Here is a 14,435-nt window from a genome sequence, read left to right on the forward strand (position 1 = left end):
CAACGCTGACTAGGCTTTAGTGAACCCTCTTCCTTCCTCCAGCTGAGTAGCTCTTGCTGAGGCTGAAGGAGATGAGGCCATATGCCGGCAACATCCCATGAAGACCTCATATGGGCTGAGGGGCCAGTGGAGAGCAGAGGCCCTGAGCACTACTTCCTGGAGGCATGTCCACGTCCCTCTGAGAACTAAGATGAGTAACTGCTCACCCTGGGGTTGCTTCCCTGACTGTGAACATTTCACAATCTAGAAGCAGGAACTGTTTAGAATGTAGAGGCTGGCTACTGTGTCACAGCCTTGTCACCCCTTCCCAGGCGCTTCCTCTTATATCACAGAGCTGGGGCCTCACCCCTCTCACAGAGCAGGGAGTCCGGGTTCTCCGGGCACACACTTGGACACAGCAGGCCCCTCAGGCCTCCAGGATGCCCTTCCCTGCCTCCTGGCCCCGCCCTCCTCCTTGCCTGCTGCTGACTCTGCTGCTGGGCCTCCCAGGTGAGCACTCCTTGGGGTAGAATCTCTCTCCCTGCCCCTGGACTTCTTCCTTCCCCTGGAATTTTAGAATGTCCAGGAAAACAGGGTGCATCACCCAGTGCTGCCACAGGGCAGGATCTGAGCACATGAAGTCAGGGAGCTGAGTGGTTTCTCTGTGGGTCCATCCCCTGCACCTGTTACCAGAGGCATCAAAACAGATGATGCTTCAAACCACAATAGTGACAACTCTGTGCATGAAACCCTCTGATCATCACAACATCCCTGTGTGAGAACTATTACTACTATCCCCGATTTGCACTTGAGGAAACTGAGGCAGAGAAACATGTCCAGTGTCATCTGAGTAAGGCGTGGTTCAGCTAGGATTTAAGCCCAGGCCGAGCCTCCCCAGAGCTCACTCCTTAAACCATGTTTAGGGCTTCGCCGTGGAGGCTGGTTGAGGAAAATCAGAAACACAGAGAAGTAAACCCAAGAACAGTCATCACCCATCAGGCCGCTCAGAGACCCAGAGTCCAGATGCTGCTGTGTACTCAGGAACTTCTGTTACTATGTTGCATGGTTCCTATATGCCAAGGATGTTGCTGAGCATTTAGTATGTATTATAATTTTAATTAATCCTCACAAACACCTGTGGACTAGCTTGTGAGGCTATCCTCCTAAATATATTTGTGATGCTTGTGTGTGTGTGTGTGTGTGTGTGTGTGTGTGTGTGTGTGTGTGTGTGTTGGTGTAAGGGAATGCACACACACACACGATATTTTTGAAAAGCCTTTTATTTTTGTTCTCTTCAAATCCTCTTCATGAAATGCATATGAACAGATGTTTAGTTCTCTCGGTCTCTCAGACACCCTCCCTTCTTTCTACTTCTCTAAACTTACTACTGACCCGCCCTAAAGTGTTAAGACAAGCAAGCTCCTTTCTTGGTGAAGTGAGTAGAATTTTGTGCATTATTAACGTGGCATCCCTCTCCCATGATGGAGGGAGGTGAGGAGGGGAAAAAGGGGATAAAAGACAAAGAGACTCCTGTCTATATCTGTAACTATATTTATATCAACATCTATATCCATAGCTCTTTCTACACCTACACCTACACCTATATCTGCACCTACATCTACATCTGCGTCTGCATCTACGTCTACATCTACATCTACATCTATACCTACACGTGTCTATATCCATATCTATACCCTCTAATGTCAGTTGAAGCATCGAGGCCCCAGGGAGTATAATGAGTAATAACTTTTCAATTTCTTGAACACCCACCATGTGCTGATACTGTTGGACATTCTGGTGTCTGTTTTCTCATGTGAGCACTCTATCCAAGGCCGATCCTCTTGTCAGCCCTGCCTACAGGAGAAAAGCAGAGGCACGCAGAGTTTCCAGGCCACCCGGTGGTAAATGGTAGAGCTATTATTTGAGCTCAAACGGTCTAATCCTAGAGCTCATGGGTTTCATCTTTACCCCATGTCCTTTCCAGGAGATTTCTGCTGCCTGAGACAGTGGGTGTAGGGAAGAGTGGCTGGGTTGGGGAGAGAGTTTGTGGTTATCCGTTCTAGGTTCTTCTGCTTCTTGCATTTGCACAGAATGCTTGTGTGTGTGTGTGTGTGTGTGTGTGTGTGTGTGTGTGTGTGTGTTACCATCTAGTTGAGAAACTCCGTTTCTGACATATGTTCCACAGACTTGCCCACTTAAAATAGGCTTTAGAGTTTCAGAGAGGAGTCTGACTGGGTAGTTCACACATATAATATGCATATTTATTGGATACCGACTCTGCACCAGGAGCCATTATAGGAATTTGGGGTGCAGTGGTGAATGGAAAGATAAAGTAGCTGTCCTCGTGGAGCTAATATCCCAGTGGAGAAATGACAGTAAACAATAAGTAAGTAATTAATACAGAATATTGGAAAGAGGTAAGTGTGAGGGTGGAGATTCTGCTGAACAGGGGAATTGTGGGATCTGTACGGTGGGATGTGTGTTAACCGATGTAGTCTGGATGGGCATTGAGAAGGGACATTGTAAGCCAAGATTAATGGAAGGTTGGGAGGGAGCCCTGAGGTTCAGGGGAAGAGCCTCCTATCAGGGAACAGCATGGCCGAAGGCCCCGAGAGTAGAGTCTTGCTGCTGTGTTCAGGTACTTAAGCTTTTGCTCCAAGTGAAAAGGTTGTCGCTGCCAAATTTTGAAGAAAGAAGTGACACGATCTGACGTACGTTTTAAGTGATGATAACATTTCGCTGAGTAGAGGCTATATCTGCACATAGAGAGAAGCAAAGCAGGCAGAGCATGCATGCAACCAGAAGTGACTTGTGCCAAGACAGTAGCCAGCAGAGACAGGGGAAAGCTGCGGAAAGTGGGTGCATGCTGAAGGGGAGCTGGCAGTCCTGGTGCCTAGGATTTCCAGTTGTTTGGGACCTGAGCATCCAGAGGAATAAAGGTGTCTCGGGTGAGGTACAGAGAGCGATGGGGAACTGAGGAGTTCAGTGTAGACACGTTAGCTGGAACATGCTCATTTCCATCCAAAGAACGATGTGAGTGGAGAGTTGGACACACATGTCCAGAGTTCAGGGGAAAGGCTGTGGTCACAGACGTAAATGTGAGAATTACGGATGCACAGATGGCAGATTGCTCCCATCCTGTGCCCCTCTCCATGCTGACCCCTCTTTTCTCTTCCCTCCTCTATTCTCTCCCCTTCTCCCTCCAAGATTCATTCCTATTTTTCCCATTTTTGTCTCAGCTGTTCAGCTTCCTTGTCCCCAGTCTTCTCCTCCAGACTTAAAGCCCCAAACCTTTGATGTTCTTGGTACCAGAGGACCTGTCCTGTGACAGCATGTGGCCTCCTCAGGGGCACGTGTGGTTGCAGATAGTGTAAGTGGGTGGGTCTCACCAGCTCGCACTCTGCAAAGGTGACCCACAGAATTTCTCCCTGAGGAGAAGCTAAGAAATTGAAAAGATCGCTGGACTTATTTGTGGTGCCACAGCTGCCTCCTCCTCTGAGTGACACTGTTTTATCTTTGTAGCCTGTGCTTTGGGTGTCATATCCAAGAAATCATTGCCACATACAAAGTCATGAAGAGTTTCGCCTATGCTGGGGTTTTTTTCCCTGAGAATTTTATAGTCTTAGCTCTTATTTAGTTACCAGAGGCACAGCGCGCGATTGAAATTGCACGAGGAGGCGCCCCACGGACCTGCGCCACAGGTGCTGGGACCCTCACCTGACTTCCACCCCAGGCTCCCCCTGCCTCCCTGCCTGTGTCCACTCTGGGGCTGCACAAACAGGAGCGGCAGCTCAGCCAGCCCCAGGCCTCCCTGGCCCCCCTGCCTGTGTCTGCTCCAGGCCGCCGGAGCCTCTGTGCTGGCTCGGGCAGGCCACCCTCTGTCTGTCTCTGTCTCTACTCCTAGCCTTACCTGCCTCAAAAGCTTAAGTACCTGAACCTCCTCAAAAGCTTAAGTACCTGAACACAGCAACCTCCTCCAGTCTGGTTGTGACCCGTTATGGCATCCTGGCCTAATTTGCATATTACCTCTTTATATGTATAGATATGTATAGATGTTGACTAAGAAAATAATGGAGCCGAAACCGGTTTGGCTCAGTGGATAGAGCGTCAGCCTGTGGACTGAAAGGTCCCAGGTTCGATTCCGGTCAAGGGCATGTACCTTGGTTGCGGGCACATCCCTAGTAGGGGGTGTGCAAGAGGCAGCTGATCGATGTTTCTCTCTCATCGATGTTTCTAACTCTCTATCCCTCTCTCTTCCTCTCTGTAAAAAATCAATTAAAAAAAAAAAAAGGAGAAAATAATGGAGTCCTGGGTCCAGGTGGGGCCGTGCCCCCGGGTCCGGGCGAGGCCACGTGCCACTGGGTCCGGGTGAAGCTGGATCCCGGGTCTGGGTGAGGCTGTGCGTCCCTGGGTCCGGGAGAGGCTACGCGCCCCGGGGTCCGGGAGAGGCCACGTGCCCCTGGGTCTGGGTGTAGCTGAATCCCAGGTCCGGGTGAGGCCGTGCGCCCCTGGATCCGGGTGAGGCTGGGTCCAGGGTCCGGGTGAGGCCGCGCCCCTGGGTCCGGGAGAGGCCACGCGACCCTGAGTCTGGGTGAGGCCACGCGCCCTTGGGTCCGGGTGAGGCTGGATCCTGGGACCGGGTAAGGCCGCGCACACCTGGGTCTGGGTGAGGCCACGCGCCCCGGGGCCTGGGTGATGCTGGGTCCCAGGTCCGGGTGAGGCCGCGCACCCCTGAGTCCGGGTGAAGCCCCGGCCCTGCGTCCAGGCGAGACCAAACCAGAGGGAGTCGGACCTGCATTACCACCATTTGTCCACCATCCAGAACTGAAAAGTCAGTGCCGACATGTACACATAAGGAACTGGTGGACATTGAAATTGGGTCTCAAAAGAACTGTTGGTCCAGAAAGAAACTTACTACAGACTGATTCATTTGCCTGTCAGCATAACTATTATTGCTCGTCTCACATTCGGTTCTTATAAGTATATTTCTAGTGACACATGATCTCGCTCATCTAGGGGAAATGATGAACAACATAGACTGATGAACAAGAACAGACCCAGAAACAAGGAGGCATCTATCGGACTGTCGGGCCTCAGAGGGAGGATAGGGGAGGGTGGGGGTAGTGGGGAGAGATCAACCAAAGGACTTGTGTGCATGCATATGAGCCTAACCAATGGTTAAGGACAACAGGGGGGTGGGGGCATCCGTGGGGAGGGGTGGGGGATGAGGACAAATATGTGACACCTTAATCAATAAAGAAATTTAAATTAAAAAAAAAAGAAAAGAATGGAGAAGATGTAAATAAGTAAAATCAGAAAGAAAAGAACATTCTGTGGGTCACCTTTGCAGGTTTCTGATTCATGTTGCATTTACTTTTGTTTATGATGTAAAGTAAAGGTCCAACTTCATTCTTTTGCATGTGGACATCCCATGGCCCAGCACCATGTGTTGAAACACTTCATTCAATGACCTTGGCGTCCTTGTGGAAAATCAGTTGACCATATATGTGAGGGTTTATTTCTAGATTTTCTATTCTGTTCCATTTAACTATCTATTTAATGAAAGAACAACACTTACTTTGATTGCTGTAGTTTTGTACTATGTTTTAAATCAGCAAATATGAGTCCTTGAACTTCCTTTCTTTTTCAAGATTGTTTCATTATTTGGGGTCCCTTGAGATTTTACCTGAACTTCAAAAAATGCCATGGGGATTTTGATGGGGATTTTATTGAATCTGTAGATTGCTTTAGGCCCCATTGGCTTCTTTTTTTTTTTTTTTTTAAATATATTTTATTGATTTTTTACAGAGAGGAAGAGAGAGGGATAGAGAGTTAGAAACATCGGTCAGCTGCCTCTTGCACACCCCCAACTGGGGATGTACCCGCAACCAAGGTACATGCCCTTGACCGGAATCGAACCTGGGACCCTGGAGTCCGCAGGCCGACGCTCTATCCACTGAGCCAAACCGGTTTCGGCCCCATTGGCTTCTTAACAACACTAAGTCTTCCAGTCCATGAACACAGATGTTTTTCCATTTAAGTCTGTGTAAATTTCTTTCAGCAATGTTTTATACTTTTCCATTTACAAGTCTTTATCTCAGTGGCTAAATATACTCCTAAGTATTTTATACTTGCTGTTGCTATTGAAAATAGAATTGTTGCCCTAGCCCTGTGGTCGGCAAACTGTGGCTCGCAAGCCACATGCGGCTTTTGGCCCCTTGAGTGTGGCTCTTCCACAAAATACCTCGGCCTGGGCGAGTCTATTTTGAAGAAGTAGCATTAGAAGAAGTTTAAATTTTAAAAATTTGGCTCTCAAAAGAAATTTCAATCATTGTACTATTGATATTTGGCTCTGTTGACTAATGAGTTTGCCGACCACTGTGCTGGTTTGGCTCAGTGGATAGAGCATCAACCTGGGGACTGAAGGGTCCCCGATTCTATTCCAATCAAGGGCATGTACCTCGGTTATAAGCTCCAGGCCCTTGTCCTTGGTCAGGGGCATGTAGGAGGCAACAAATTGATGTGTCTCTCTCACATCGGTGTTTCTCTTTGTCTCTCCCTCTCCTTTCCACTCTCTCTAAGAATCAATGAAAAATATCCTCGGGTGAGAATTTAATAAAAAAGAAAGATAATAGAATTGTTTGCTTAATTTTATTTTTGAATTGTTCATCACCACTGTACCTTATAAAAATGTAACTGAATTCTGTTTCTGTAAAAATATTAGGAATGTTCTTTTCTTTCTGATTTTACTTATTTGCATCTTCTCCATTATTTTCTTAGTCAACATAACTAAAGATTTGTTTGTTGTATGGAAGTTTTTAAAGACCCTCTCTTGGTTTTTTAATTTTCTTTGTTGTTGTTTTTTAATTCACATTTTATTTACCTCTGCATTAACCTTTATTATTTTCTTCCTTCTGCTAATTTAGTTTAGGGTTTATTTTCCCCTTCTTTTTCAAATTTCTTTGATATACAATAAGTTATTGATTTATGATTTTTTTTCTCTTTTTATTTTTTTTTTCTTTTTAAATTTCTTTATTGATTAAGGTGTCACATATTTGTCCTCATTCCCCCATTCCCATCCCCCCCTCCCCACGCATGCCCCAATCCCCTGTTGAACTTAACCATTGGATAGGCTCATATGCATGCATACAAGTCCTTTGGTTGAACTCTCCCCCTCCCCCCACCCTCCCCTATCCTCCCTCTGAGGCCCGATAGTCCGATCGATGTCTCCTTGCTTCTGGTTCTGTTCTTGTTCCTCAGTCTATGTTGTTCATCATTTCCCCTAGATGAGCGAGATCATATGTCACTAGATATATACTTATGAGAACTGAATGTGAGACGAGCAATAATAGTTATGCTGACAGGCAAATGAATCAGTCTGTAGTGAGTTTCTTTCTGGACCAACAGTTCTTTTGAGACCCAATTTCAATGTCCACCAGTTCCTTATGTGTACATGTCAGCACTGACCCCTCAGCTCTGGATGGTGGACAAATGGTGGTAACGGAGGTCCGACTCCCTCTGATTTGGTCTCGGCCGGACCCAGGGGCACGGCTTCACCCGGGCTAAGGGGCACGTGGCCTCACCCGGATCCAGGGACACATGGTCTCACCCGGACCCAGGGACGCTTGGCCTCTCCCAGACCCAGGGGCACGTGGCCTCACCCGGGCCTAGGCGCACGAGGCCTCACCCGGATCCAGGGACACATGGTCTCACCTAGACCCAGGGACGCTTGGCCTCTCCCAGACCCAGGGGCACGTGGCCTCACCCGGGCCTAGGTGTACGAGGCCTCACCCGGATCCAGGGACACATGGTCTCACCCGGACCCAGGGACGCTTGGCCTCTCCCAGACCCAGGGGCACGTGGCCTCACCCGGGCCTAGGTGCACGAGGCCTCACCGGGATCCAGGGACACATGGTCTCGCCCGGACCCAGGGGTGCGTGGCCTCTCTCAGACCCAGGGGCACGTGGCCTCACCTGGACCTAGGTGCATGAGGCCTCACCCGGATCCAGGGACACATGGTCTCACCGGACCCAGGCGCGCTTGGCCTCCCCCAGACCCATGGGCACGTGGCCTCACCCGGGCCTAGGTGCATGAGGCCTCACCCGGATCCAGGGACACATGGTCTCACCCGGACCCAGGGACGCTTGTCCTCTCCCAGACCCAGGGGCACGTGGCCTCACCCGGGCCTAGGTGTACGAGGCCTCACCCGGATCCAGGGACACATGGTCTCACCCGGACCCAGGCGCGCTTGGCCTCCTCCAGACCCAGGGGCACGTGACCTCACCCGGGCCTAGGTGCATGAGGCCTCACCCAGATCCAGGGACACATGGTCTCACCCGGACCCAGGGACGCTTGGCCTCTCCCAGACCCAGGGGCACGTGGCCTCACCCGGGCCTAGGTGCACGAGGCCTCACCTGGATCCAGGGACACATGGTCTCACCCGGACCCAGGGACGCTTGGCCTCTCCCAGCCCCAGGGGCACGTGGCCTCACCCGGGCCTAGGTGCACGAGGCCTCACCTGGATCCAGGGACACATGGTCTCACCCGGACCCAGGGACGCTTGGCCTCTCCCAGCCCCAGGGGCACGTGGCCTCACCCGGGCCTAGGTGCACGAGGCCTCACTCGGATCCAGGGACACATGGTCTCGCCCGGACCCAGGGGCGCTTGGCCTCTCCCAGACCCATGGGCACGTGGCCTCACCCAGGCCTAGGTACACGAGGCCTCACCCGGATCCAGGGACACATGGTCTCACCCGGACCCAGGGACGCTTGGCCTCTCCCAGACCCAGGGGCACGTGGCCTCACCCGGGCCTAGGTACACGAGGCCTCACCCGGATCCAGGGACACATGGTCTCACCCGGACCCAGGGACGCTTGGCCTCTCCCAGACCCAGGGGCACGTGGCCTCACCCGGGCCTAGGTGCACGAGGCCTCACCCGGATCCAGGGACACATGGTCTCACCCGGACCCAGGGACGCCTGGCCTCTCCCAGACCCAGGGGCACGTGGCCTCACCCGGGCCTAGGCGCACGAGGCCTCACCCGGATCCAGGGACACACGGTCTCACCCGGACCCAGGGACGCCTGGCCTCCCCCAGACCCAGGGACACGCGGCCTCACCCGGACCTAGGTGCACGAGGCCTCACCCGGATCCAGGGACACATGGCCTCACCCGGACCCAGGGGCGCGTGGCCTCTCCCAAACCCAGGGGCGCATGGCCTCACCCGGACCCGGGACCCAGCCTCACCCGGATCCAGGGGCACATGGCCTCACCCGGACCCAGGATCTAGCTTCACCTAGACCCAGGGGCACGTGGCCTCACCCGGACCCAGGGGCGCGTTACCTCTCTCAGACCCCTGGTCGCGTGGTCTCACCCGGATCCAGGGGCGCACGGCCTCACCCGGACTCGGGACCCAGCCTTACCCGGATCCAGGGGCCCACGGCCTCACCCGGACCCAGGGTTCAGCTTCACCCGGACCCAGGGGCACATGGCCTCACCCGGACCCAGGGGCACGTTACCTCTCTCAGACTTTTTTCTCTTTTTAAATGTGTGCATTTGCAGCTATAAATTTTCCTCTCACACTGCTTTGTCTGCATTATATGTTTTAGTGTGTGGTGTTTCACTCTCACTTTCCTCAAGGTATTCTCTGATTCCTCTTGTGATTTCTTCTTTGAGCCATTGGATTTTGGGGTGTGTTGCTTGATTTCTTTTCATTTGTGGATACTTTATTTTCCTTCTGTCGTTGCTTTCTAGTTGTATTTTGCAAACTACTTCACCAGTCCACTGCTTGAATAGTTCGTATGTAAATTCCAGTAATGGCCTTGTCACCCATACTCTGTGACAATGCCGCATGCATAGGTGTTTTTATTTATAGCAACTGGTTTCTATAACAGTCAGAGAGATGTGTGTGATAAACAGAGCAATGTGCCCCAACCACACAAAATAAGTTTATTCCTTAATACCCAGAGCCTGTGAATATTTTACTTTATATGGTAAAAGAGATTTTGGAGAAGTGATTAAATTAAGACTCTTGATATAAAAATACTAGAGGCTCCATGCATTAAATTCGTGCATGGGGATGGGAGGTATCTCTCAGCCCAGTCTGCACCCTCTTGCAATCCAGGACCCCTCAGGGGATGTCTGACTGCCAGAATAGGCCCAATCCCAGCAGTCAGACATCCCTCTTTCAATCCAGGACCACTGGCTCCTAACCGCTCACCTGCCTGATCACCCCTAACCACTCTGCCTGCCTGCCTGATTGCCCCTAACTGCTTGCCTGCCTGCCTGATCACCCCTAACTGCCTCTGCCTCAGCCACTGTGGCTTTGTCTGGAAAGATGTCTGGAATAACATCTGGAAGGTCATTCAGCTGTCTGGTCTAATTAGCATATTACATGGCATTTATTATTATAGACTAGCCGCCCATTGCAGGAATACTCCTGCAAGAATAGGGCTTCCTGCAGCCTGAGCGAAGCTCCCACCCATCTCCCCTGCCTCACTCCCTCCCACCCGTCTCTGCTGCCTTGCTCCCTCCCACCCATCTCCGCTGCCTCGCTCCCTCCTGTCTACTCTGCCTCGCTCCCTCCTGTCTACTCTGCCTCGCTCCCTCCTGTCTACTCTGCCTCGCTCCCACCCGTCTCCGCTGCCTCACTCCCTCCCATCTACTCTGCCTCGCTCCCACCCGTCTCCTCTGCCTCGCTCCCTCCCTCCCGTCTCCACTGCCTCGCTCCCTCCCTTCTCTGCTGCCTCGCTCACTCCCTTCTCCATCCCGCCTGCTTCCCTCTTTTCTCCACCGCCCAGCTTGCTTACTTCTCTGCAGCTTTGCTCCCTTCTGCAGTGCTTGGCTTCCTTCTCCACTGTCTTCAGTCTTCGCTCTGCACCTGGATATGCAAGTTAACTGCCATCTTGGTTGGGTTAATTTGCATATCGCTCTTGATTGGCTGATGGGCGTGGCTGGTGGGCGTGGCTGGTGGGTGTAACGGAGTGGTGGTTAATTTGCATATTACTGTTTTATTAGATAGGATTATCCTAGATTATCAGGTGGGCATAATATAATCACAAAGGTCCTTACAAAAAGATGGTAAAAAATCAAAATTAGAGAAGAGCAAGTGACAACAGAAGCAAGAGGTTGGAGTGATAGGCAGATGGGAACCATGAGGAAAGGCGTTCGGGCAGCCTCTAGAATCTGGAAAGGCAGAGAACAGAGCCTCCAGAAGGAACGTAGCTCAGTGACTCCTTGAGTTTAGTCCAGTAGCACCAACTTTGGATTCTGACCTACAGAACTATAAAATATCAGATTTCTGTTGTTTAAAGTATTTTCTTAAAACAGCCTTAGGAAACTAATCCTATATAATAAAATAATAAAAGGGTAATATGCAAATCAACTGAACGGCTGAATGACTGGTCACTATGACACGCACTGATCCCCAGGGGCAGATACTCAATGCAGGAGCTGCCCCCTGGTGGTCAGTGCACTCCCACAAGGGGAGCGCCACTCAGTCACAAGCCAGGCTGAAGGGTGGCAAGTGCAGCGGCAGTGGGGGAGCCTCTCCCACCTCTGAACAAGCACTACGGTTGTCCACCAGTCGGACATCCCCTGAGGGCTCCAGGACTGCTAAAGCGTGCAGGCCGGGCTGAGGGACCCTCCTCCTGCCCATGTAGTGCACAAATGCCATGCACCAGGCCTCTAGTATAACATGATTTGCTATGTGAAAAAATCTCAGGAACTTGAAACATTGTTTTACTTCTTATTTGAATGGCACGTTCACTGTGTGTTGGGAGCTCTGCACATCACTGTCACTCAAGTACCCAGGCTGCTGAAGTTGATCCCATCATGACATGTGGGTCTCCGGGGAAGCAGAAGTTGATCCGTAGAGGTTCTGGCATTTAAATGCAAATCCCACAAACAGCCATTATCTCTGCTCACAACTCAGTGGTCTAAGGAAGTCTCCTAGTCCCACCTGGCAATGGTCTAGAAGTACGACACTCCATGAGGCCAGAGACTAGAAAAAAGAAATATTTGGGGAAGCATGACCCTTCCAGAGATGACATGGCACTTAAACACACCCTTTTTTAAAAATTCAATGTTAATCATTTATTATTATAAAGACAATAGAGATGACATCTTTTTCGGTTCACATTACATTCATGCTACGATACAGTGCTTCCTCTATTATGAATGCTACTTAATCCTTTAAAAACACATTATTTACATTCAGGCTGGCTTGCTCATTTGGTTAAAGCATCTTCCTGATACACCAAGGTTGCGGGTTCAGTCCCTGGCTATTGCACAGACATGAATCAACCAATTGATGCATAAATAAGTGGAACAACAAAATGCTCTCTCTCTCTCTTAAAACAATAAATAAATAAAATAAACATGTTACTTACTCTGCTTGGATATTTGGGCATGATTAATAAAATAAAAGATTATAAGACATTCCAAAATTTTTTACTAAGTAAAGTATCTAGTTTTTTACAACTTACACTCCCTTTTCCATTCTAATAATGGAAACAATAAAATTATTTCACTACATGATATTAAATAATAACAAGTATCAGGCTTTTTTTTTTTTTTTTTTTTTTTTTTTTAGTAAATAGAGAATATGACAAACAGTTTCATTTCCCTTTCTTACTTATCATGACTTTGTAACATTTCCCATCAGAACAACTTCTGTGAAGAAAAACAGTCCCAAAATGAAGGCTGTGCAGGGCTCAGGAACAGCAGGTGATACTGTTGGGGAAGGACAGGACCTGCCTCTGGGAGTGTAGGGTCATCTTGAGATGAAACATCCTGATGTCTGGATGCATCGGGTTTCCTAGGAGCTACTGCCCAAATGGTGCTCATCTACTTGGCTCTCCTCAAACGCCCATTCTTTTCCTCCTTCTCCATCCACAAACAAACGTGTTTCTTTACAAACCTGGCCATCTCCAGGTATAATGGGGACATATCCCATTCAAGCCACTGTGATTCACACCCTAGTCCAGCACCTGTGGCTGCTCTGAAGCTTTCTTTCAGGGCCCGATGCCCAGAGAACATAGGCAGCCGAGTCCATTCGTCCTTAAAGCTTCTGATGGCTTCCCGTTCTTTGTTGGTAAACTTTCATTCATACTCAGAAGGCATTCTGAAGTTGAGCCACGACCTGGGTCAATTCCAACTTGTAGCTCAGGTTCAGCAGCAAGTACCACCCAGTCCCTTTAACAGAAAAAGCTAAAGATGAAACTGGATAAGGATTCGGTGAGTCATTTGTAAGAGCTGGTTTTCCTTTGCAGTTCTCTGCAAATGAATGTTATTCCATGGAATATATTATTTCTCTGCACCAACTTCCTCATCATCAGATGACCAGCCATGATGCGTTGGTGTTCCTGGCAGAGACAAACTCCTCAGATGGCTGGTGGTACCATCAGCAGCCATTCTGTTCTGCTCGGCAGCCAAGCTTTCCAGGAAAAGGACCAGCGAACCCCTCCATTGGTGGCACCAAGCAGAATGGCTAGATGGGGGAAAATTAAACCCGTTATTTGCCACATCATGTTACCTCTCTGTACCTCAGTTTCCTCATTTGTTATAGAATCTCACATAACAGGTTGGTTGTGAGGGTTACATGCATGACACCTGCAATGTGCTGGGCTGAAGGCCCGCTCAGGGTGTGCACTCGGTCGATGAAAGCTGTTGTTGATAAATACTGACCGAGCCCACAGGCTCCCAGATGCTGAGTCAATAACTGCTCTGTGCTTCCCTCCAGGAGCGGCAGGTGAGGAGCTGCAGGTGATTCAGCCTCAGAAGTCAGTGTTCGTCGCAGCAGGAGAGACGGCCACTCTGAGTTGCAATGTGACCTCCATGCTCCCCGTGGGGCCCATCCTGTGGTTCAGAGGGACAGGGCCAGACCGGGAGTTAATCTACAGTTTCAAAGGAGGCCACTTCCCCCGAGTAACAAGGGTTGCAGACACCACGAGGAGAGACAACATGGACTTCTCCATCCGCCTCAGTAACATCACCCCAGCAGACACAGGGACCTACTACTGTGTGAAGTTCCGGAAAGGAGGCAGTGATAATGACATGGAGCTCAAGTCTGGAGCAGGCACTCAGCTCACCGTGAGTGGTGAGTACAGGGGGATCCTGTGTCCCTCGTGTGTGACAACAAGTCAGTAAGAACGACTTCCATCTTTGAGCAACAACTAAGAGTCAGGTGCGGAGGTGGGTGCTTAGAGTCAGGATCTGATTCTTGGTCTGATTTCACCCCGTCTGCAGACCAGGGAAGCTGAGGCCTGGAGATGTCATGCTATTTTCTCAGGCCCCACGGCTGGTCAGTGGTGGGAAAAGTCTGGAATCTCCACTTGTCTGGCTCCCCAGCCCTGGCCTTTCAATCCTGTCAGCCCCTTGGTGCCAGGGATGAGGGAACTGAAGGGCTGAGTGACTTGCCCATCACAAGGCCAGACCTCACCCACCTCCAGGGAGTGCTC

General features: G+C 50.3%; 1 protein-coding gene across 2 annotated transcripts in view; it reads left to right on the top strand.

Moving 5' to 3' along the window:
* The first annotated feature begins 333 nt into the window (after positions 1-333).
* Positions 334-14,435, top strand: part of LOC103285829 (basement membrane-specific heparan sulfate proteoglycan core protein-like) — a 48,912-nt gene continuing 34,810 nt past the window's right edge. The window contains exons 1-2 of one of the 2 annotated variants that reach the window (XM_054723963.1): positions 334-489; positions 13,718-14,074. In XM_054723963.1, the coding sequence (XP_054579938.1) occupies positions 420-489; positions 13,718-14,074 (427 nt within the window). In that variant the 5' untranslated portion in view covers positions 334-419. The remainder of the gene's footprint in view (positions 490-13,717; positions 14,075-14,435) is intronic. The other variant, XM_054723965.1, reaches the window with a different exon arrangement.

This window comes from Eptesicus fuscus, chromosome 12 (genome assembly GCF_027574615.1).
Source record: "Eptesicus fuscus isolate TK198812 chromosome 12, DD_ASM_mEF_20220401, whole genome shotgun sequence".
Taxonomy (NCBI): domain Eukaryota; kingdom Metazoa; phylum Chordata; class Mammalia; order Chiroptera; family Vespertilionidae; genus Eptesicus; species Eptesicus fuscus.